Genomic DNA, 23837 nt, shown 5'->3' on the forward strand with positions numbered 1-23837 from the left:
AACGTGAGAGACTAGAGAAGTCTAGGAAGAAATAGGGAGGGTGATGTGGCACTACACGTGCTTCTTTTACGACATTTCGAGCGTTTTAGAGTCAACGATTGCTGAACTATAAACTTTTGCTTACATATATATTTTTATCAAATTTTATTATTTTCTAAGAGGATTCTCTTATGATTTTTTTTAAAGAAGTAGACTCTCATTATATTGCCACATGAGCGATTTGAATTTCACACGGATTCTTCTACCATCATAGCTTACGAAAATGATACATTTTTATCTTCCCTTTCTTTTCCAACTGAAATTTTGGAAGGTTGAAAAATTGCCAGCCTTCTCCTTTGCTTTGTTGTAGTTTAACGCTATTTCTGATTTGTTTTTTATATCTCTACTTATATTGAAATGAAGGTGTCATATGTTCACGTAAAATTAATTAAATATATTTTCTTTTCTTTAAAAAAATGTTTAAAACTCCTTACAGTTTGCTGCAACCCCAGCCATGGCAATATAACAAGAGTCTACTGCATCACATATTCTTAAAAATTGGTTTAATTTTTATTAATACAATAGGTTAACAAATAGTTAACAAAACAAATAAATGTTAATTAAATTACTGGTGCATTTTCTAGACAGTGTTTAAAATAGCATTATCAAAAAGAGATGTCTGAGCGGTATCTGAAGAGGGTTAATTAACCTTTACTGACCTAACCTATGATTTAGAGTTTAAATCTAATTTTATCCTTGGCATGTCGAATGCAGGACTATTTTGATTCAAAACGAATTCACAAGATTAAAAATAGTTTTACAGCCAAGTATCCCCCCTTTGATAGTGCGATGATTAAGTGGCGGCTCGTTATCTGGCGGCCACTATAGATGCTCGGCCGAGGCTTGCCAAATAGAAGGCATGGTATAAGTACGAAAAAGAATGCTTCAACATCTGCATTAAGTATTATTTCCAACAATAATCATGGAAACACTAGAATACAATCGACTCTCTTTATATTGCCACGCACACAGAAACAGAGTTTATAGAAATGGCAATATAAGAAGGGCCAAAGCTGATACTTGATGGTATCTAATAGTGAGAATTGAATAAGAATAGGTTATTATTAATAAATGGTGATCCAAACTCTATCATCCTCACCATGGGGCGGCAATATAACGCGAGGCAATATAACAGGTGGCAATATAACGCGAGGCAATATAACAGGTGGCAATATAACGCGAGGCAATATAACAGGTGGCAATATAACGCGAGGCAATATAACAGGTGGCAATATAACGCGAGGCAATATAACAGGTGGCAATATAACGCGAGGCAATATAACAGGTGGCAATATAACGCGAGGCAATATAACGCGAGGCAATATAACGCGAGGTAATATAGCGAGAGGCAATGTAACGCGAGGCAATGTAACGCGTATACGGTATACGATTTTTAGCAGACAAAATACCTGACTGTATACATAGACAAATGGAGTGCGAAAAAATGATTTTTGCCCACTTTTTCGCAATTCTTAATCACTATATAAGTACTAATTAATTGTACTTCAGGTCATTAAAACGTTGATTGCCATGGGGGTCACCGGTAACCGGCACCGCAAATTACACATGACTGAATAATTTTAAAAAAGAATAGAAAAACATTATTCTAAATAATATTACAATGGTACAAATAATGTAAAGTAGCAAACAGAAAGCTTGAAATTTGAAATTAAAAAATTAATTATTCCTATTCTTAATAATTATAGTTTCAATACTAGCTAAAGAAACTTGGCGAATGATTCATAAACAATTCACAATAAGCTCTAAAATCCAGATCTTGATTATTAGGATTTAAATTTCAGCTTTAGCACATTCGAGCCTTAGTAACAGGTGCAACTCGACCGAGAATCGGCGCCTATTCATGTCGCAATGCTCAGGTCTGCACGTTGCGCTCTGTTTTAGGGTTCCATTTCAGTCCATTGGATAGAAGACAGACACTCCATGAAGCATTTATCTGTGCGGCCCTGATGTATCGTTCTAGATCCTGATCCCCCTTCGAAGATTGGATTTTATGTTCTTTCACGTTTCAGTGATTTTACGACTTCTGAGTTATGTTGATTCTCTAGGGTGAATAGATCTACCCAAATGGACTCACATGTATTAACAGAATATAATACACTGTAACATTCCACGTGTTTCACGTGTAATTACACTAAAGTACTTAAATATATGCAACTAGTATATTATTATTATTATTCCTGGTGTACTAGTAATTATAATAATAATAGTAATAATACTGCATTGTGCTATTATTATCACTAGTATATTACTATTACTATTACTGTAAGTATACAATACTTCTACTATTATTTTAGTATAATTTACTAGTACTATAGTACTTTAAGTAGTACGGTATCACAGTGTAGCAGTATAGTATACCTACAAGTAAGTATAGTAGTAGCAGTATAGTATACTTATAATAATATAAGAGTAACAATAATAGTATAGGGTATAGTAATATTACTATTATTATGTGGTATAATAATACACTACACTACTTTGTGATATAGTACTACACTACTATGCTCTATTATACTATACTAAAAATTCTTAGAATTAAATTTAACTGATTCTGCATAGGATACATCAATACTGGTTCTTAAAATTCAAGCAAATATTCCGAATCAAATAATTTTTCAAAATGAAATTGGAAGATAATTATAAATATGGTAAATAATGAGCAATATATTTTTGATTAATTAGCAGAATGTGACGACTTTTATAATGTATTGGAGTTAGGTATGAAATTAATAATAGATATGTAATGATGTAATATTATACAATAGTAACATGTAATAGTAATATAATCTAGTGACGATAATAGTAATAATATAAATAGTACTATTATTACTATGAAAGAATACTAGGTGTACAATATCATATATTATACCACACTATACTATTGTACTGTTATTATTGTTGTAAGTATATTACAATTACTACAATGGTAATAATACCATATTACATACGATACTATACTTAATAGTATAGTAGCACAAATGGTACCAGGATAATTTAAATAGCCATTTGTAAGCTTAGAGTCTAAGCCTTTGGACTAAAGGTAATTGTAACATGGCCCACGTACGACACTAACTAAATAATTCATAAGACACGTTTTCTGATATAAACAAAATAAGAAACTAGATTAGTACTAAATAACCTAATATTTGGAATATTTCGAAGCTATAAAAAATGCAAAAATATGTTTCAAAAAGAATGTTTTTTTTTAATTTGCTAAAAATTGTATGTGAACTATTAAAATACAAAATGGTGAAATTATGAAGGATGAATGGTGTTCAACCCTAAAATCCTCAAAATTTCGTTAATTTAACTTAAATTCATGTTTCTGTTCTCGCGTCTGGCGATTTCGATTGGACTAGATCCAACGGCGCTCTGAAAATTAAGGAAGAACAGAAATAACTCTGGGGAAAAGCTATGGTAATTGACGCCATAATTCCTTACCAGTGAAAATTTGCAAAAATGAAATATAATTGCAGGAAAATGAATACAAGTAACAGGAAACGTATGGTATTGAACGAATTTCTTGAAACTAATGAAATTCATAGTTAAATCCATTAAAAACTTTATCTGAATTTTTTTCAATAATATAATTATTAACCCTCGAACAGCGGAGCCAGGGTCAATCGTGATCCAATTTTGAAAAAGTTAAATGAATAATTTTTAAAAGAAAAAAAAATTTTAAAGGAACAGTGTAGAATTTAGAAAATTGCATTAAAATTGGGGCTCTCTCCATGGTCCGCCACCCAAGGGTTAACAATAATACGTTATTGTCAATAAACAAAATTGCGAATCAGAAGAGTGCAACAATATTTCAATATTCAAACTAATCTAACTTAGACTAATTAACATTAATTGTATAACAATTATAATTTTGTTCTCATCTGACAAATGCAATAAAAAAATTTGTCAGGTGTTCAGAAAAACGTCCATGAACAGATAAAGTTAAGAAATTACATAAATTGAAGAACATAACTGAGTCATTTTGACCCTTTTTCCCCAAAAATAACTCAGTGACAAATTAATTAACAATTTCACACCTGAAGCATTCGAACTTACAGCTACCTAGATTTATTCAACTTTAGACTGTGGTTCTCAGAATTAAACACGGTAGCTAAGTTGCATGAAAATTGAAATATGATGGAACCGAAGAGGTAGAGGTAGCAAATTCGAAAGCTGCAAGCTCATAGATATATTTGCCGAGCAAAAGCGTCCGGGACACGAGGACGAGAATAGTAACTGGTAGGCGAGGTGGACACGATAGAAATCGTAGCCTAGGGAGACTCGGAACGTTCCAACTTCCGTCTTTTACTGCATTTCATAGCATATCTTTGAAATTTCCTACTGGAACGCGTACAATCGTGATCAAATCTAACTTCATCAGTAAAAGTGTTCCCATCCTTCTCCATAGGCACAGCAGTACTAGCCATGCTGAACAACGTGGCAACACCGCTCACGTGACAATCGGGAGTCCTATTTTCAAAAACAGAGTCCTGTGCTCGGAATTGTAATTACCGTCTTTTTTAATTAAAAGCTGTAGTAATATACGCTATTTTGTATTAGTTATGTATAAACAATACATAAACGTTGCAACTATGGCAAGTAGAAGTGATGTGGTAGTACAAAATTGATACAAATGTGATATATATTTTGTGTACTCTCCAAGTAGTTTGGTGTTGTGAAGCGTGATATTTGAAATATTTACAGTGGTTTCAAGAAAATTTAGGTATGAAGCAAAATGAAACCATCTTTGGATCAAATTGAAACATTTAAGAATTGATAAACGTGTATATAAGTGAATAAAAACCTTGAAACAAGCGAAATTATTGAAACGAAACCAAAGAGGTTATGTGAAGTCCAGAGAGTAGCCGAGAGTCCGACGACGTTGATTGGCTGGGAGTCTGGGAGTCCGGGAGGCAGTTAGAGTAGGGTTAGATGTTGATATATTCAGACCGGACTCCCGCGGTGTTGCCATTTTTACTTCAGCGCGGCTAGTACTAGAGTCGGCTGTGCCATAGGCATTTCCCCATAGGGACCCCAGAGGCCCTTGGCCCAATCACACGCATGTAAATGTTTACGCGGGAAAATTTGAATTGATATTTATTTATTATCCATATATTTCAGTTATAAACTAAATTTTATGATAAGTAATAATTAAGAATTATATTATTTTGTCCCTAAATTAGTTTTAATATTAAAATCGTCAAAATTAAGATTTCAAAAATTCCTGCTTTTCCTATATCACCATTTTCCCTAAGGTAGCCTGATTTGATCGTGAGTGTACAATGGATATCTATCAACTGTTGTATCCAGGAACTGGGAGAAAGTTTAATGCAGCTATAACAGTAAGATTTGTGGATAGAGTGAAAGCAGGTTGAGGATTTGAAATGACATAATCATTTGAGGATCATTTGAAAGTGTCTGTATTTCATGTAGGGAAGTATCTTGATCACCCCTGTTGAAACATTACCAGGACTGTACCTACAGCTTTGCGGGCTGCAGATATGCAAATGAAAATTAGGGCCCTTTTTATGTAATAAAAACGACGGTGATATTTGTTATTTAAAAAACGTACAGTTTTTAAAATTGTGTTGATTTATATTATTATAGTGAGATTAAAAAAATTTTTTACGATAAAAAATCAACAGGTATCTACTGAATTATTTTAAGAAAATAAAAATTTCCGTTTTCTAAGTTTGATGTTGGTAAACTTATTAATAATATCCATTTTCAGTAGGTATAATGAACCTTGATGTTGTAATAAGAGCATTATTATTGTTATGAATTTTTTTAATTAAATTTAGAAATCGAAAGCGGAGAATTTGTTTGTTTTATACACTTTTCAGGGGGCCCTAGGCATGTGCCAATTTTGTCTAATGTACGGTCCTGTACATTACCTACTGCTTGCAAACAAAATGGATAAATTCTATGGTTTTATAACTTAACTGAAGTAAAGTGTAACCATTGGTGTAACTAGAAATTATCGAACTCTGTAATTTTGAAAATCTGAAATTATTGAATTCTGAAGTTTTGGAAATTTGAAACTGTAGAAATCTGAAATTCTACCGTTCTGGAATTTTTAAATTTAAATATTCTAAAATTTTAGAGATCTGAAATTTTGAAGTTTTCATAACTTTAAATTTTCAAATCCTGAAATTCTGGAATTTCAGAATCTTATAATTGTAGAATTGTAGAAATGTTCACAGTTAAAGTTAGTTACTCCTTACATTCTGAAGTATGTATGTACTTAACACACTAACACATAAGCGATTAGCTTCCATAAAATTCATACTAATTGAATTAAAGTATTTATTTCAAATAAATTAAATAATTATTAATTTTAATAATCTAATTAGACACATGATTGCAAATGCAAAGATGCATGGGTTCAAATCCCGGTTCCTTAATTTCTTTTTAATCTTTTTTTGTTTTAGATTTAATTAATTATTGTAGCCATTAGTAATCTATTAATCATTTTAAGTTTCCCTGTCAATCTTAACGTTTTCATTACTAGTATGTATCTTTAATATTATTTAAATGAAAGCTAATTAGCCCCTATTGTTGTGCATTATGAAGTAGCTTTTGCAAAAATTTGTATTTGGAATATAATTAAACTCCAAGGGTCAACTTCAGATTGTACAAAACAATGAGGTACAAACACTTCCAGAACAACGGATTCTGGGTCAATGGAGACCCAAACTTACAAAACATATACAAGGATATTAACCTGAAGTTAATTGTATAATTTTTCAAACAACTGTATAAAATTTAGAAAATGAAAGTAATATGAAATACAAAATTAAATTAAAATCTCAAAGGGTTAAATTCCTATACACAGATATAATTTTTAGATTTCCTGAATTTTGATTTTGGTCGTACAAATTTATGAAAAATTTGACAATCATGTGGCCATTTATTTTCAAGAAAACAGTATAGTTATACGAAAAAGCAGATACGAAGAGAAAGAAGTCTCTAACGACATTCACCGAAGAAAACCAAAGATCTTAGAAGGGCTTCACACAGAATACCCTGAAAAGCTACTCGGAACGATCTAGAATTATTTGACAGCCCGTTATCTAAAAGAGGAAGATAATCATATTCTTTGAACGCAAACGCATTAGCCTCCATTTATAACTTTATAAAATCATTGATCTTTTGATACTTCTTAATATCGTTCAATATTACAACTCATTTCCTTTGATAAGAGATAATATAAATAATCCTTCACTTCATTTTTTTTCCATTTCAGAAGATTGATTCATTTCCTACGTGCCTCTCGTTATCTCTAATGAATTTAATCATTCACCATTATACATTATCAGACAAATAAAGGATAAAAATTTATTGTTTCTAATAAAGTAGTTATTTCCTGCTTTCTTGGTTTTCTTTAACACTTAGCTGGCATTGAGGGGTATGAAACAACCCCAGCTAATTCAGCTTAAAAAGTCACTTTTATTTAAAGTCTCTTCAACTCTCCAAATAAATCCCTTCTCTGAAACTACGACTTTTGTACTATTTTTTCCCTTAAAATGTTCAATCTCAAGAGTGTCCAGTTAAAATTTTAGCTCTTCATATGAAAATTTGAAAAAATTATGAATTCTTTTGTGAAAACTGATTTTTTCAATTTTACTACGTTCTTCAATTTTTTTTTCATATTGAATATTTAATTTTATTAAAATTAGCTATGAAATATGGTAAAATAATTTTCAAAGATTATCTAGGAATTTTTTCAAGTTAAAATAATAAATAGCTTCTTCGCAGGAAATATTTTAGTAGTTGGGGTCTTAAATGTCCCAATGTGCCAGATAAGAATTAAGCTAGTTCATTATGAAATAACGAGTCATCAAATGATCATCATAAAGTGAATATATCATAATTTGAAGACAATTGATAATTAATATAATTATTTAAAGAAAAATATAAAAACTGATTTATTCAAAAATTCATAAACTTCTGGAGTCTACGTCTAAAAGACTGCAAATTATTATTAATTTCAAATTATATTCCAAAAATGTTACTTTACGATGTAAAATATCGAATAATCACGTTTCTCTCATTTGTATCAATAGTTATACAGTATTAATATCAAGTCTAATTTTCTTCACTTTTGTTTATTTGCAACAATATTTTCTGAAAATTTCATTAAATACTAAAAACAACTGGTTTTTTAATTTCCTAATAGTCAGCTGACCCTTCTGACTCCCCTTCATTACGCTACTGCAACGTACGTATTTAGTTCATCAGACCACATCTGGAAGGCTACTGATTTAATTTGGTATGAAAAAAATAAATTACTTGTGTATGGAGAAAATATGTATATGACCGGTCAATAAAATATATTAAAATACATATGAACCTGGAAAAATCCTAAGTTTTTCGCTTGCTCTGGCTTTCGCCTCTCTCTGGAAACTGTCCTGGAGAAAATGCCAATGTAGTGGAAGCGGTCCTATATTATAGACCTAACGTCCCCCCACCACTTGGGTCTGGACATTTACGTGGGAGAATTTGAATTGATACTTTCTCTATCATTCATATTTCTTAATTAATTATTAATTAATTATTTCTTGATTTCGTTTCTAAATCACTCTTAATATTATATCATCAAAATTAAGATTTTGCAAATGTTTCTTTATGATTGTGAATTTTTTCAGATTTTTGGGTTGCAAATTCTAGGCGTGAAAAATCAAAAACGCAAAAAAAAGTCGAAAAATGGAGATTTCGGGTAGAAGCTTTCAAAATACTAGATTTTTACTTTCACAGTAGTTAGATATTAGCATGACTGGTGTCCTCAATTTTTTCAGATTTTTAAGTGTGGTGTGCCGTGTTTAAAAAAACCAAAATGAAAAATATTTAAAAAATATTTTTTATACATTATTAAATGATTAGTGTGTATTCTTGTGTAATTAATAATTTAAAAAAAAATGATTTTATGAAAAAAAAAAATTGGACATTCATGGGGCGCGAACCTGCGACAAAAAACTTTCCACCGGTTCCGCGGTCGGACACTTTAACCATTCAGCCACCGACAACGTTGAAAAATTGTCAAATATTTTAGGAGATAACGTGCGTAATTTTCAATTATGTACAATAACTTCACTCTCTCCATTCAGATCTTGCTTCATCCAATACAGAAATTTTAGAAATCACATAATGCACTTAGTGTGTAAAGGAAATGTAAAAATTGAAAGTATTTCTCATGTTATCGCACGAAATATGTCGAAAATATCGGTTTTTGATTTTTTTAAACACGGCGCACCACACTTAAAAATCTGAAAAAAATTGAGGACACCAGTCATGCTAATATCTAACTACTGTGAAAGTAAAAATCTAGTGTTTTGAAAGCTTCTACCCGAAATCTCAATTTTTCGACTTTTTTTGGCGTTTTTGATTTTTCACGCCTAGGATTTGCAACCGAAAAATCTGAAAAAATTCACAATCATAAAGAAACATAGCTGGAATATTCTAGAATTTTTTCAGATTTTTTGAATGCCATTAAATAGGGAAAATATGGCAAAAACCACTTTTTCTTTCTCACCCTGTAACTACCCTCCCAGTTGAGATACAGGGTTGAAACTTGGTGTACAATGGTTTTTTATTATAAGCTATAAAATGGTGCATTGCTGAAAAAAATCGGCTCAAGGGCACTTTTGACCATCTTATCCTGCTATACCCTTTGGAAGTTAGGCTCCATTTCGAATCCATTCGTTTCATATCATAAAGAATTGTCACGATGGCTTGATTGGGTGAAAGCAGTTCTCAACAGATGATCCCCTTCTTATCCCATCATATGCATAGCATGATCTTTGAATGCAACACTTGTCGTGCAGTAAGGTCGTGCCTTATCCACACATGTTGCCATCATTGGCGTAGTGGGTAGAAACATAGGTAGGACTTCATCCACCAGAAATTGTTGGAATACGTAAAGAAATATTTACCAACTCATAAAATCATTTTAACTATAATTTTAACTATTATTTAATTTTGCTATAGGTACGGAAGATTTCGAATAACAGTTTTACTTTGACAAATCTTATATGTATATGAGCCGCCCATTTTCTAAATCAACTCAAAAAAAAAATAAAAAAATAAAAAAATTAATAAAATATGAAAAATCTATATGTAGCACTAAAATTTTGTTGAATCTCGCTGGGTACGAAAGTCCGCAGACCTAAATTGATAAGAATAGGAAGACTTGGAAGGCCAAGGAAACAATTTTGGGAAGAGCCTGAAGAACCAACCACGCCAAGTGAAATTAAAAATAGATATTTCAAACAATTCTGACTAGAAGCTGTGGAAGCAGAATACAATACGCTAATGCAGAATAAATCATGGAAACTAGTCCCGAGGGGTAAAAATCTTGTCGAACAAACAGGGTATTCAAAATAAAAGGAACCATAATGGATCTATCGAAAAGTACAAAGCAAGATTAGTATTGGTACAAAGCAGATTCAAAAAGTAGAGGTTTGGTCTGTGAACGGCTCGTATTATTTTTACGATACAGTGGACTCTCGTTATATTGCCGCGTGGGCGATTTAACTTTCACACAGATTTTCAAGTATGCTAGTGCTACACTTAAGAAATAATACAATGATACAATTTTATCTCCCTTTTCCCCTCCAACAGAAAGTTTGGAAGCTTGACAAATTTTTCACCCCTTCCGCGGCAATATAACGAGAGTCTCTCTTCTGCTAGAACAACACCAACCACACACAGCTAGCATACATTGTATACATACTCATTTTATTTCCATCTAATAATCTAAAGATTCATCTGTATTTGTGTTTCACTGAATTTGGGGGTGATGTAAATTTTTCCTCATATTTTACGAGCATTATGATAATATTAACTTTAATCTTCCAACTAATTTGAAATAAAATTCCCAAATTCTCTGATTCTAAACAAAAAATGTTGTTAATTTATTAATAAGAAGGAGAAGGGCAAATGAACCCACCCCCCTTCTAGTTACGCCACTGGTTGATAATAAAGAATATTCCCAACTTCATTACCCAAAACAAAAAAATTAATTTTTTTAATAGGAGATCCACTGGCCCTATCCCCCCACCCGAAGTTACGCTACTGATCGTCAATAAAGAATATTCGCATCTTATTTATTCAAAACCTAAAAGTTATTAATTTCGTAATAGAGAAGTCCAACTGACCCTTCTGCCCCCCCCCCCCCCCTCCCCCCCCAGGTGCCATTGGTCATCAATGAAGAATAGTAACAGTATAATCCTCTCTTTCTCCCTGAAAGTTTACTTGTTTGTTCGTATGTGCAATTCAATCATGAGTGATGCATGGAAAACGTACAAAGTACGCGAACAACAAAAGAAAAGTTGATTGCAGTTGACGCGTAAAATCTCATGAAAGAGTGACACGGATTTTCACCTACAGCTTTCCTGAGTGGAACATCAATTTTCTTTCTTTTTTCCCGAGTTAAGGTTGCCTGTTGGCACGGACGAGAGTGGTAACTCTAGCACGGCAATAGCATGGACCGGTTCTACCAGATAAGTTTCCGTATAACCAACATTACGAAAGCGAGTTAAAACACCTACGAATTTATACGATCATACGGTACACGAGACACTGGCACGTTTTCCTCGGTTGAAAATCAAAATCCAAAACTAAAATACCCTCGTGAAGAAATCAATGGTACTTACATGACCTACTTGCTTTCAACTTTCAACGCATAGTTTTGTGGTATATGAAGAAAAAGGCGTTTCTTCTTTTTTCATTAAATGGACGCGTATTGCGCTTACAGGAATTTAGACTTTGGTTTAAAATTCAGTTCAGGAGATTCATTTGAAATCCAACATAAATTAAATGTACGTTATTTAATTTACGAATCGCATTTTATTTATATTTTAATTTACGCCTTTATGATTTTACCAACTCTACTGATTTTTTTAACGCTTTGTATGGTTGGTAAAATTATTCAAAATTTGAAAATAAAACAACAGGATTTAAATAAAGTGAAATATTTGTGTGATAAAATCGCGGTTGGGTTTATTTTAAGAAATTTGTAAGTCCGAGAACACAAGCAGCATTCGGTAAAAGATGGGGATATTCATGTCACGTGACAATTTACCGGACTTACGATTATTTCACTAGACAGTGTGCAAGTGGTTTCGAAGATCTACCTGTAGTATACATATGTACATTACTACGCTAAACCAGGCTCAAGAGTTGCATAATTGTCATTTTAAATGAAACTATGCTATATAACTGGTACGTGTTTATTGATTACATAAGTCACCTTTGCACGAGCGAGAAAAAATCTAACTAGCTACCGGTTCGTTTGAAAAATTGTGTAAAAGGTCGTCGAGGGACAACCGTCAATCACGAAGTGTCAAATTTTAACAGCTGCAACTTATAAGAAGAGGTTATGAGTCAAAACGCGTAATGACGTTGGGGATGTAATATTTAACTGTTAAAAGCAACCGACGTGTAGAAAACATAAGTGAAAAACACGAGGTCGAAACGATTTATAAGAGCGCAATTCTGTTGAAACTGTTCGGTCGACTGACATGTTCTACGAGGAAACCTGTTACGAACGTACGTACATACAAATATATGTCTTTCCGTGGTACTTACCTTTTCCTTTGCTCTGCCTGCGTGTTTTTGCACTGTCTTCGCGATCAACGCACCCTTACTTTCAGCCATTTTTTCACGGTATTCGAAAAGCGGTGACTTTCAATCCTCTCTAAAACACTAAATTCAATTTTGAAGTCTAGCCGACGTTACTTTCTTCCACACTGAACTACAACCAAAACGCACGAACGGAAGCGCGGAGAAACACTGAAGAGTCGACACGAAACTGCGCGCCGAGGCACGGCCCGAACGCTTTCACGAGCCTTCGCGTATTGGCAGCACTGTCCACGCTCCGTTGAACGTTCTACCTGTTGGTACTGCAGTATACAAATGGCATTCAAGATTCAAAATTAATTCGATACTTTTTCTTTAATTGAAAATTTGTTTATAGAAAGTGATGATAACTTCAATTATTTAAAATACTCATTGTTATTGTTGATAGTCTGGTTTCATTCCAAATTCATGAAAACGCGGGAAAATATTCATTTTAAAGGAACTAAATTAATTTGTATATACATCTGATAAATAAGATTTATTCTCAATACAGTGTAACTATGTTTGATTTAAATTCAAAAATCAATATTTTACATAATTCATTAGTACATATATTGAATTATTGTACGAGCAATAACTTAGGTATTAAAGACAGCTTAACAAAATGATGAATAAACTGAAAAAATATAATTAAAGCGATAGACTATTATAGTTATTGTTTAATAAGATTGTGTTGATATTAAGTAACATGAATGTTACAAAGTTACCCTGATTACATCGTAAGAATTCCTTTCGCATTTATAATAGACCATGCAAGTGGCTCCATCTCGCCTAACAAAAACAGTGCAGTAAATACCGACCAGCCCAGTCACGTGACTACTCTACCCTCTCAAAGAACTAAAAACGTAATACCTTGCTACGTGCGTAACTTCCGTCCTATTTACTGTTTTCAATCAAAAAGAAAAGAATACAAGTCACTGCAAAATTGAAACAATGAAAAATATTGTTTTAAATAATAAAATTCATGCTACAAATCGTGTTTAATAATAAAAACGGATCAATGATATTGAGTATATAATTGTTGATTTGTAAATGATTTTATTAATAAATTATTTTTTCTTATTTTGTGATGAGGATTGCTCGAAATAAACAAACGTTATGATAAAAATTCACTTTAACAACGGAACAGACAGACAATACAGAGATGTAATATATCTGATAGGTGATAGATTTTTTTTTCTTACGTAAATGGTCTATCCAAAATTGCAATTGACAAAAGTGTATGTGTCGCGGGGCGCGCGGAATGTTTTAATTATTTATAATTCAATTTCTTAATTATTTATAATTTAACTTTTAATAAGACATCCGCGCGTGCCGCAATTACAAATTGCAGATTGGAAATTTACAGATTTGGACCTGTACATGTAATATACTCATTGTACCTAATATAAATTTGCTTTAGTCTTGGAAAAATTGGATAAGGCCATAACCAAACTGGCGACAAAGAGGCGCCAGATCCTCGACTCTACCATAATTTCTTGTTTTCTTTCTTTTTTTTTTTTCTTATAAAACCGATTCTCTCTTGCACTCTCACTCGCTGTTTCACTCCCATCCATTCTCACGATCACGTAGCTAATCGGTAGTCCGTCCAGTAATCCACGTACCACAGTCTTACCATTAACTACATCGTCTGATCCATCTTCATTTTTTGTTACTTATTTTTGCGCCTATTTCTCCAGATTTTGTCTTTTCGCTCTATTCTAAATTTTTGCATTTCTGGGTTTTCCTCTTCTTTTTTTCCATTTTTTTTTCTTTTTTTTTAAATACAATTCAGAAGTGCGAAAGCGCAAGTATAAATATTTATTACTTTTTTTAAAATCATAATTGTAATTTAATATTAATAATAATATTAATGATCATTACCCATTAATTTCGCACTTTAATCATCACGAGATGTGTCAGCGCTATGGTAACTTCAGAGACAGAAATTAAAGGTAATTACAGATTTATAGCAATTTTTTTTTCTTCTTCTTCTTTAACACTCTATGTTCCAAATTTTTAGACTTGTTTATTCAACAAGTATCTCTATTGTTATTGTAAAAAATTGTACGACTTAGTAATATAAAAAACATTTAACGGTTATATAGTTGAACGTCTGCAATTTGAAATGGAGAGATGATATAATAATGTTACTAATCAAATGAGTTTTATGTTACGTTAGAGCATAACACGTAGCCATGGAATGCCCAAGAGTAAATAACAATAATCTTAACAGCCATGAAATATGCGTGGCTTATTGCCATTGTACATAAACATTTGGAATTTTAAATTTACTAAAAAGAGGTTACAAGTCAAGATACTAGCACAATATCAATTGTGTTTTTTTGTGTTGCTTCACGGTATCTTGCAAGATTAATATTTCTTGAAATACCAGTATTATTTTGTCACTTGTATCAAAACAATTAACTGAAAATACTAGGATAATCTTTACGTGCTAAAATGATTCATCTTTTTTTTTTTTTTAAGTGATATCAATTATACATTTCTCAATCACTATTAATTCTAAACGAAATGTACATTATTTTTTATTCATTTCTTCACTCTAATGATGTAGATCCCTATCTTAATACGTCTTTCATACATATAAGCTCAATGTATGAGCAACATATATTTATCTCTTTATTTTCTGTCCCAAAAATCACAGAGGCGTAATGCACCTCAATGTATGGTGTAAACCTGTACAAAAGTTGTTCCTCATTTACTCTATACTTATTCATGGTACAATAATAATGTATTTAAAATGTAACTTATGTAACCTTAGTACTGATTAACGATGACTGCATTCCAGCGTGACAAGCCTTTGGCCGACTGGAGCTAACAGACAAATATGCTCCTTCATATGTAAAACTCCATTGTTGCCTTCTCCGAGCCCTTCAATATCTGATCTTTCACACCCACTATGCAACACCACTAATACTCTAACTATATACTCTATATAAAATATCGTTAGTACAACTAAAACGCGCTGTGTCCAGCTGGAATGCAGTCTTATTTTATGCCATTATGATCCTTTTAATCCATTCACATTCCGCTTCTTTGCAGTGGTAATCGTTTGTTGTTCCACAGACAATTTGTCAGTCAATCGTTTACTGATAAATTCACACCACTAACTGTAGTCTGTCATTGGTCGGTCAATTAGTTTGATTCCCAGGTGTTCACTCGGCGTCTCAAATATTATTATTTATACGAATTTTACACTCATTCAACAGCATCAGAAACCTGATCTTTATGGTTCTAGTTCCCTGAATCTCCTCCATCTTCATGTTTTCTCTTTTTACCTCGAGCAGGAGAGGATTCTACGTAATTTAATAATAATATGTTATACAATCAATCACATAATGTTTCGTTTAAATTTGATCTTTCTTTACTTCAAATGTAATAAGAGGAACGTAGTCTTTCTTTGCTCTACATCTTAACTAAAAATTAAAAATTAAATTATTATGTAAAATATTTACCTTCTTCTTCATCCTGTTCATCCTCTTCATTGTCATCATCATCATCTTCTTCATCTTCGTCACAAAGGAAGTCATCTTCATCACTTTCATCCTGCATCATATTAATCAAATTTAATATTATAAGAAGCAGATTTTTCTTTTGCAGAAATTATTGCTTAATAAATATTTATATTACACAACATAATAATAAAAAGATATTTACCTCAAGACCATCCTTGTACACCGTTTCTAGACCTACACCACCATCATCAAAATCTTCGTCATCTTCTTCGTCTGAAACTAAAATTGTTTCTAATGCTGATAATTTGAATTATAACAAAATTGTATCATAACTGTTAATTGTATAAAACATTTTTTATTTTGACCAACCTTCCTCGCTGTCTTCTTCGTTAGCATCTCCATCACCATCTTCATTTCCATTAACTTCATCATCTTCTCCTTCGCTATCATCTACTTCGCAGTCATCTGTATCAAATCTATAACACAGAAAGTATTGGTGAGTGATTAGAAAAATTTATAAAATAAATAATAAATTTACTTCAAATTATGCTAAAAAATGCATACCCATCAAGACATCGAAGACTGGGAATAAGGCTAAAAAGTTTCTCCCTATAATTATCCACGTTTGTCACTTCATTGTTAAAGAGATCCAGGCTCTTTAAATTCTTAAATTCTTTCTACAAATGAGAACACAATTTTTAATCCATATAATCCATATAAAACCTTACTAGAGATATTCCAGAAGTATATCAAAACTTACTAGAGGTTGAAGTGTCTCAAGATCTTTGATCTTGTTTCCACTAAGATTAAGATGAGTTAACTTAGGACTTGAATGAAGGAAGTTCAGACCACCAGAGATTCTGTTGTCACTTAATTCCAACTATGAGAAATAAGAATACTCATAAATTATCTGAATAGTTTCTACTATCTTTCTACGCTACTTTATTTATATTTCATTTTATCTTTTATTGACTTCCAAACTATATTCAAACATCCCTTTACCTTTTTTAGATTTGATAATTTTGGGAAGCCTTTTAGACTGGTAAGACCCACATTGATAAGACTTAGTGATTCTAACGCAACAAATTCATCTGTCAGACCTACAATATGTGTACTCCGACAATTGTCAAGAACAAGTTCTTTGATCTGCAAAAAGAAAAATAGTTCAGAGATAAGTAACTGCGTCAGATTAATGTAATCACGTTCTAAATTTATCATGTATCAATTAAATATAGGAAAAACACAAAAGAAATATTATACAACAAATATACTATAAATAGCTTTAAATAAATACAAGTAATATAATATTTTAATACAATGAAAATAAAATATGTATAACGGTGCTGGTGATAAACATAAATGTGTGTGCTAAATAACAAAATAACAATTTCCTAATTAATGACAATCAATATGTACATTTTTTCTATTTATCCGTTTGAAACGATTACAATTTCTCGACTAATGTTGGTCGTATTCTTAATTGTTGCTGTGAGCATACGCTACTTTGTAGGTGTAAATATGAAAGTTCAATGTGAAAAAAAAAAATCGGATAATAGTCGTTGAAATTCAAACAGACGATAAGCTTTCGCGGGAGATGGGCTATTTTATTGATCGGAGAAAGAGAAAGGTAAAGAGTGAGAGAGTAGATAGAAAGGAGACAGTGGAGAACCAACGAGCGGAGAAGTGCGAGGGGATGCTTGGGATACAGGGGGGATGGCAGTAGAGTGCACGACGCGTCTTGTTTAGCGGCATCAGAAAAGCCGGCAAGCAATAAGTACTGACTGCGGCACGCGACGCAAGAGAATCGAAGTAGTTTTAAGTTTTCATGTTATCCGAATTTATTTCGATTCAAGTTCAACTTGTACTTTCTATACAAATCGTTCGTCCAAGGTTGAATAATTTATCTTGTAGATTAATCACGCTATAACATATACATTTATTTAATTATCTGAAATGGATCGCATTTAATTAAAAGATTCATTTGTTAATTGCTACCTTACGTAATCTGAAATTTACGAAGGTATATTATAAAGCCTAATACGCTGTTGTATAGGAAACTTTGGTAACGACGGGCCGCTTTCACGCGAAGCCTCGGAGTCGTCGCATGTCCTTATCTTAGATTCACTGCCCGACATTCCGACCGGCTGATTGGTTGCGTCGTGCGTTGCACTGATCATAGTGGAAGCGTTTACGAGTCGTCGTGGCTTATAGGAGCGAATCAATGACAGCTAACTCAAAGATGGATACAAGAAATGGATATTTGATGAAACTTTCAGATTAAATGAAATCGTGGAAACATTTTACTATTTTACTAGATACATAATATTTTTAGTTCAAAATTTGTAGAAAAAAATTAAAAAAAGAGAAATACTTCAATATTTAAATGGTTTAAATAAAATTTCTGCTTTTAAATTATTAATAAATGATTGAAAAATTACTTTTAGTCATATACTTGATACATATCAATAAAAGATGTAAAATATTTTTAATTCTGAGATTTTTATAAATGATATTACGTAAAACAAAATTATACTTCGCGTTGATAAAAAATTTTAGAAAATAAAAAGTATGCTCTTTTTTCGTACAATGGCTCCTGAAGAAGTAGCTACAGCACTGTTAAACGAGTTGCATCGCAATGCCGGTGGTTAACGCGATGCAAACGCCCACGCATACATATTCTACATTAATGCATCGAATTGAAAATCACACAATAGTGTCAAGTGTTGCTTAATTAATGCAGTAAAATTTGTTATGTGAAGTAAAGACACGAAACGTGCTTATTTTAATTTTGTTATTGTTTCGAAACGTACGCGTGTCAGTTGGTGACAGAGTGGACTCGTCCAAGATGGCCGCAGAGAGATCAGTAACATGCCATATAACACGACTGTAGATTAAATACACGAGAAATCGAGTGGTCAATGTAGCATTTTCTTTACGCACTGAAATAATCGAAATCATATTGAAATCTATGTCGTTGTTCGAGATACGTGAAAGTCTAAATATCGATGAATACACTCGCGCGCACCAGAAAACAATGGCGATGTCCACTCGCACGCGCATCTCATGGCAGCACCTCATGGCACGCACAACTCTTCTCGCTGATAATTGATTTACATAATACATTTTTACAACCGGTGAAAAATATACTCGAAATACACGAAATATGGCGAAATTTTCTAAAAATAAATTTATCATTATGTTAATCTCACGAACAGAACTGTATTTTTAATGGGTACATTAAGAAAACGTAAAAGTATGTTTATCGTCAAGTGATTTGGAGCACAAACACGGTAACGATTTGGTGCATCTTTTGACTCCGATTGGACATATTTTACACTGAATTTGTAAGAAAAATGATATTTTGTAAAAAAAAAAAAATACATTTTCATGTTGTTCCCAATTTTAATGATAATAATTAAAATTTCTTCATATAAAAATGAACATGAACCGTTTGATAAATGCGCGTTATAATAGAACAGAAGACGAAGTAAAATATAATATTTAGAGTTTATTGTTTTATCAATGTTTTCAAGTTCAAGCGTCCGTTTGACCTTGATGAATTTAATGTTCTTAGAATACCGAAAATCGCGGTCAAAGGACTATTAAGTTCTGACATAATACTTTATGCGTAAGTAACCGTGACTTATGAGAGGTTGCATATGTTTCGAAACTCGTTCGAAAGGGGCACCATCTTGTCAAAGCCTTTTTGTATGTACTTCACTATTGCGTTGCATAGAAATACCGCGGTATAATAATAATTATTAAGGATAATATTTCAGCGTATTATGAATAAATAATTTTCTGAAATGGCTCGTGAGCGACCTGTGAAGATATGGTTACTCTTGTTAATAGGAACACACGTACGATGCACGGTAGTTTAAAAAGAGGGGCTCCTAGAGACAGCCACGCCACGCTATAATTTAATCACACGACTTGCGTATAAAACACAGCAGTTTAAATAAGAAACAATCATGTTTGAAATTATTTATCTGACCAAAAATTTACCGATCACTTAAATATTTGAAAAATCCAATCTTATATTGTTCAACAAAATATTCTAGAAAATGTAATTTGTAAACAGATATTTTTAATAAGGAAATTCGTTAGGTATTTTTATAATCTAAAATAGGATTATTATTTTAATTCTAAACAAATTAAAATATTGTTTATGATGTATGAAAAATTGATGATAAAAGAAACATTAACTGAAAATATTTCATTAACTGAAATAAAATTAGAAAAATATAATTTGAAAACCTTTTAAAAAAGAATTTATTATGAAATTATTCTATTTAATGTATTTTTAAATATCAATTAAGGAAAACGGAACTTAGATAAATCATATTGTATGTAAACAGCTTCAGAACTGATTCGTTCAAGCATTAATAAGAATATTTCTGAAATTTTTCAAAATGACCAGGTAAATATATACACAAAAAAAAAATCAGCCATTGTAAGAGAGCAATGTCTCCATTGATTAAACACGTTTTACTTTCTATGCCAACGACGTTGATTCTGCGATGTATTACATCACAAATCAGCAAGACGTAGTGTATATATATATATATATATACGTTTTGTGGTTAATAAAATAATTCAAGTTCAAACGTATTTAACTGCGGGTTGTATTGTGCTTTCTCTATGAACGTAATATAACATATCAGGGATACGATAAGGGAGACTTCGCAATTCAGTAGAAAGCTTCGTATGCTGGAAAAACGGAAAAACTTGTTAAACGATTGGTTGATCAACTGTTCATTGAATTCGGTCAACCAATCGGCTAGCGAGTTTCTCAGTTTTCCAGTTAACACGATACGATACAACTGACCTGGGAGTCTTCCCTAACCGAATCGGTTTCCTCGAATTTTCCACCAATCTAGTAAAAGGACGCACGCGGTAACGGAGCGTAGAGCCTCGTACAAAAATGCTGGAAATTACGAAGTAAATGAGAAAGAAAAAAAAATAGACGTCGTGTCGGTAAGAGGTAATGAAAAATCAAGGAGACAAGCCGTTCAAGCGAACCACGCCATGCCTGTTACTCTCGTGGCAGTCGTAGCATCTCGTGTCGGCATCGAGAACACGTCTTCTTGTCCGATAAATCGTCGGAGCCACGCGGTCGCCGTCAAGAAATCCGAGTTCTCGTGCGTCTTCGAGGAGCCAGTGGCGTGCCGCAGAGCGAGTGCGTGGTGTCGGTGTCGCGCGAGGGAACACGATTCTCTTGTACCCGCTCTCAGACCTGCACACGATAGAACAGCAAGCACGCAACAACCCGCGGTAGTATCGTCTCGTGTCGAGCAAAGCAGTGCAATATAATAAGTGGGGTTCGGCTTACTTCGCCGGGGTTTCTTCCCCGTTTTTCGAGTAAGATCCGCTTCTCCATGGCCGGCAGACCCGTTTTCAACTCCGCACACAAATCACTACACCTTCCTGCGTCGCAACAACTAGTCGCAACCTTGCTTTCAAACCGGGAATATGACGGACGGACCACGGTCGGTCACCAGTCGGACAGAGCCACCACCGTACCGAAGAGCCAACCCAACGGTGGTTCGATTCTGGCCTAGGCCCTATGCTCTCTACACTCGACTCACCGGACTGGCGGGGCCCCCACACAATAACAACCCACGAGGCGGGAAACGAAACACATGTCTGGCACTACTTTCGAAGCGACCAATCCCGTTCTTTTGTTCGCTCGCGGCATCAACACGATCGCCATCTTGCGCCAGTTTTCGAAACTTCTCTTTAGCGCGCCTAAATTCATTTCCTTCAGCCATTCGATCGAAGCAATATATTTTTTCTTCATAGAATAAAAAAATATTCGCTTGCTTAAATAAGAAACATTTCATTAATTGTTCCTCGTTGTTATTTCTACCAAACGGTATTCCGGAAATTGTTCGGATCTTTTTTAATGATGGAAGGATTTGATAGTTTACACCCGTTACCGCAATCATTTTAAAGCTTCCGGCGCTCGTGTTAGACTGTGACACTTCTTACGTCTACTTTATTTTACGTAACATCACTTTAGAAAATCCGGCGTAATTCTATGAACGATTGACAATTTCACTTAAAAATGGGACAATGTGCATTTTCTTTGATATTAATATTAAACAATTGCTTTTGCGAGATATCGAAACTACTATCGAAAACCAACTATCGATGATACGAAACGATTTGAAAAGTGACGATAAATTAACGAATTCTTTATATATTTTACACGTATAATGACTTGATTATTCATTCATAACCTTTTCAATGTTTACTTAATGAATAAATACTTTACAAAGTTAAATAATTTTATATTATTAACAAAATATAAGCTCTCACTTTTTTTAATTATATAAATTTCTCAAATGCTTTGTATATGTATATATAAATAAATTATTATTTTATTAGTTTTTTGTAAATATTTTGATCGAGGAATATCAATACAATTTTTACAATAAGTTTGTTTTACAAGTGTTTCGTCAAAGATAATAGAAAACTCAGATCAGTTCGATAAAATCTCTTATATAAAAATAAGAGAGTTTATACAGTTTCAAGGTTAAATAGAAATGTGTAACAGATGCGTTCAAAAATAATTATTCTCCGTGAAATCATGATATCTGAGCTCGATACTCAAGTGACCCGCCCCTGCAGGTGTAGAATCCGTGAAGGGTTGAGATCAATATGCGCTCATCGATTGTACTGTAGCTGCGCTGCGTCGACCTCGTCGAGTTTGTCTTCCTCGTAACGCTAAACACTGAACATGTATCTATTTGCCTGGTTCCCTGCTTCATTCGGTTCAATATGAACCTTTCACTAACTTCTGAACAACTGAGTTACGAGACTAGGATATAGGCGTTATACGATGCCACGTAATGTCCTCCTTGTCGAATTCAGCCTCCCGTTGTAAAGTTTGTGATAAACAGGCGAGACTCGATAATCTTGAAACTACCTGTTTCATCGATTTTTCTACGTTATATACAAAGAATTCGTGTAAGTTTCACGCATCTACAACTTACGATGCTAACATTTATTGAATATCACAAATTTCTTTTCTTTCCATAATTCAAGTACATATAATTTTTATTTTTACTTTGCTAATTATAAATGATAGAATTATATCAAAAATATAATGTCACTCGAATATCATATGGATTCTATATTTCATAGTGTATTTGTGGACAGTTTTACAACTCGCATACGCATGATTAGATATATTTTATTAACTTGTACAGTGACGTAGGAAGGAATTAGATATTGTAGATTACACCTCGATTGTATACATACACGTTGTAATTGCACATATTATTGCTTTCACCATACATATACATATTGAAAATAGGAAAATATTTTTATCTGTAAAATGGTTCGATCTATATTAAATATTTGAATTTTCTATTTCCTACTCTGTTGTGTTCCTTAACTGTTGAGTTTATTTCTTAGTGATTGAACAACTTCTTTCACAATATAAGAAATTAGGGAAGTAAGATAACTAGAATCACAATTTACGCGTATCGATTGTATATGTATTGTAAGTGTACATTACACGACCAATCAAATTATCAGTTATAAATAAACATGGCTGTCTTTCTTTAGTCCGTTTTCGTCCTCTGCGCAGTGTCAAGAGCATATTGAATACACCATATGCTCACGTATAAATTACAATTCCTTACTATGTTTAATCGAGTAGTATAACGTTAAATG

General features: G+C 32.8%; 2 protein-coding genes across 12 annotated transcripts in view; both read right to left on the bottom strand.

The window, feature by feature from the left end:
• The window catches only part of LOC114880225 (amphiphysin), a 101562-nt gene extending 88662 nt beyond the window's left edge, over positions 1 to 12900 (bottom strand). The window contains exon 1 of one of the 6 annotated variants that reach the window (XM_029196011.2): positions 12649 to 12900. In XM_029196011.2, the coding sequence (XP_029051844.1) occupies positions 12649 to 12717 (69 nt within the window). In that variant the 5' untranslated portion in view covers positions 12718 to 12900. The remainder of the gene's footprint in view (positions 1 to 12648) is intronic. The other 5 variants (XM_029196012.2, XM_029196016.2, XM_029196018.2 and 2 more) reach the window with 5 other exon arrangements.
• Positions 12901 to 14664: 1764 nt separating this feature from the next.
• On the bottom strand, positions 14665 to 22377 carry LOC114880226 (acidic leucine-rich nuclear phosphoprotein 32 family member A). 6 transcript variants are annotated; one of them, XM_029196019.2, is made up of 9 exons: positions 19180 to 20198; positions 18965 to 19093; positions 17157 to 17300; positions 16915 to 17034; positions 16719 to 16831; positions 16524 to 16630; positions 16357 to 16451; positions 16155 to 16245; positions 14665 to 15995 (listed from the first exon to the last, which is right to left on the bottom strand). In XM_029196019.2, exons 2-9 carry the CDS (start codon positions 19022 to 19024, stop codon positions 15934 to 15936), a joined length of 792 nt encoding a protein of 263 aa, XP_029051852.1. In that variant the 5' UTR covers positions 19025 to 19093; positions 19180 to 20198; the 3' UTR covers positions 14665 to 15933. The 6 variants fall into 6 exon arrangements, with proteins under 6 accessions (XP_029051852.1, XP_029051854.1, XP_029051856.1 ...); XM_029196021.2 differs by lacking the exons at positions 18965 to 19093; positions 19180 to 20198 and adding an exon at positions 21487 to 22377; XM_029196023.2 differs by lacking the exons at positions 18965 to 19093; positions 19180 to 20198 and adding an exon at positions 21487 to 22364 and having other exon boundaries at positions 16357 to 16433.
• Between the last annotated feature and the right edge of the window lie 1460 nt (positions 22378 to 23837).

This window comes from Osmia bicornis, chromosome 16 (genome assembly GCF_907164935.1).
Source record: "Osmia bicornis bicornis chromosome 16, iOsmBic2.1, whole genome shotgun sequence".
In the NCBI taxonomy this organism is placed as follows: domain Eukaryota; kingdom Metazoa; phylum Arthropoda; class Insecta; order Hymenoptera; family Megachilidae; genus Osmia; species Osmia bicornis.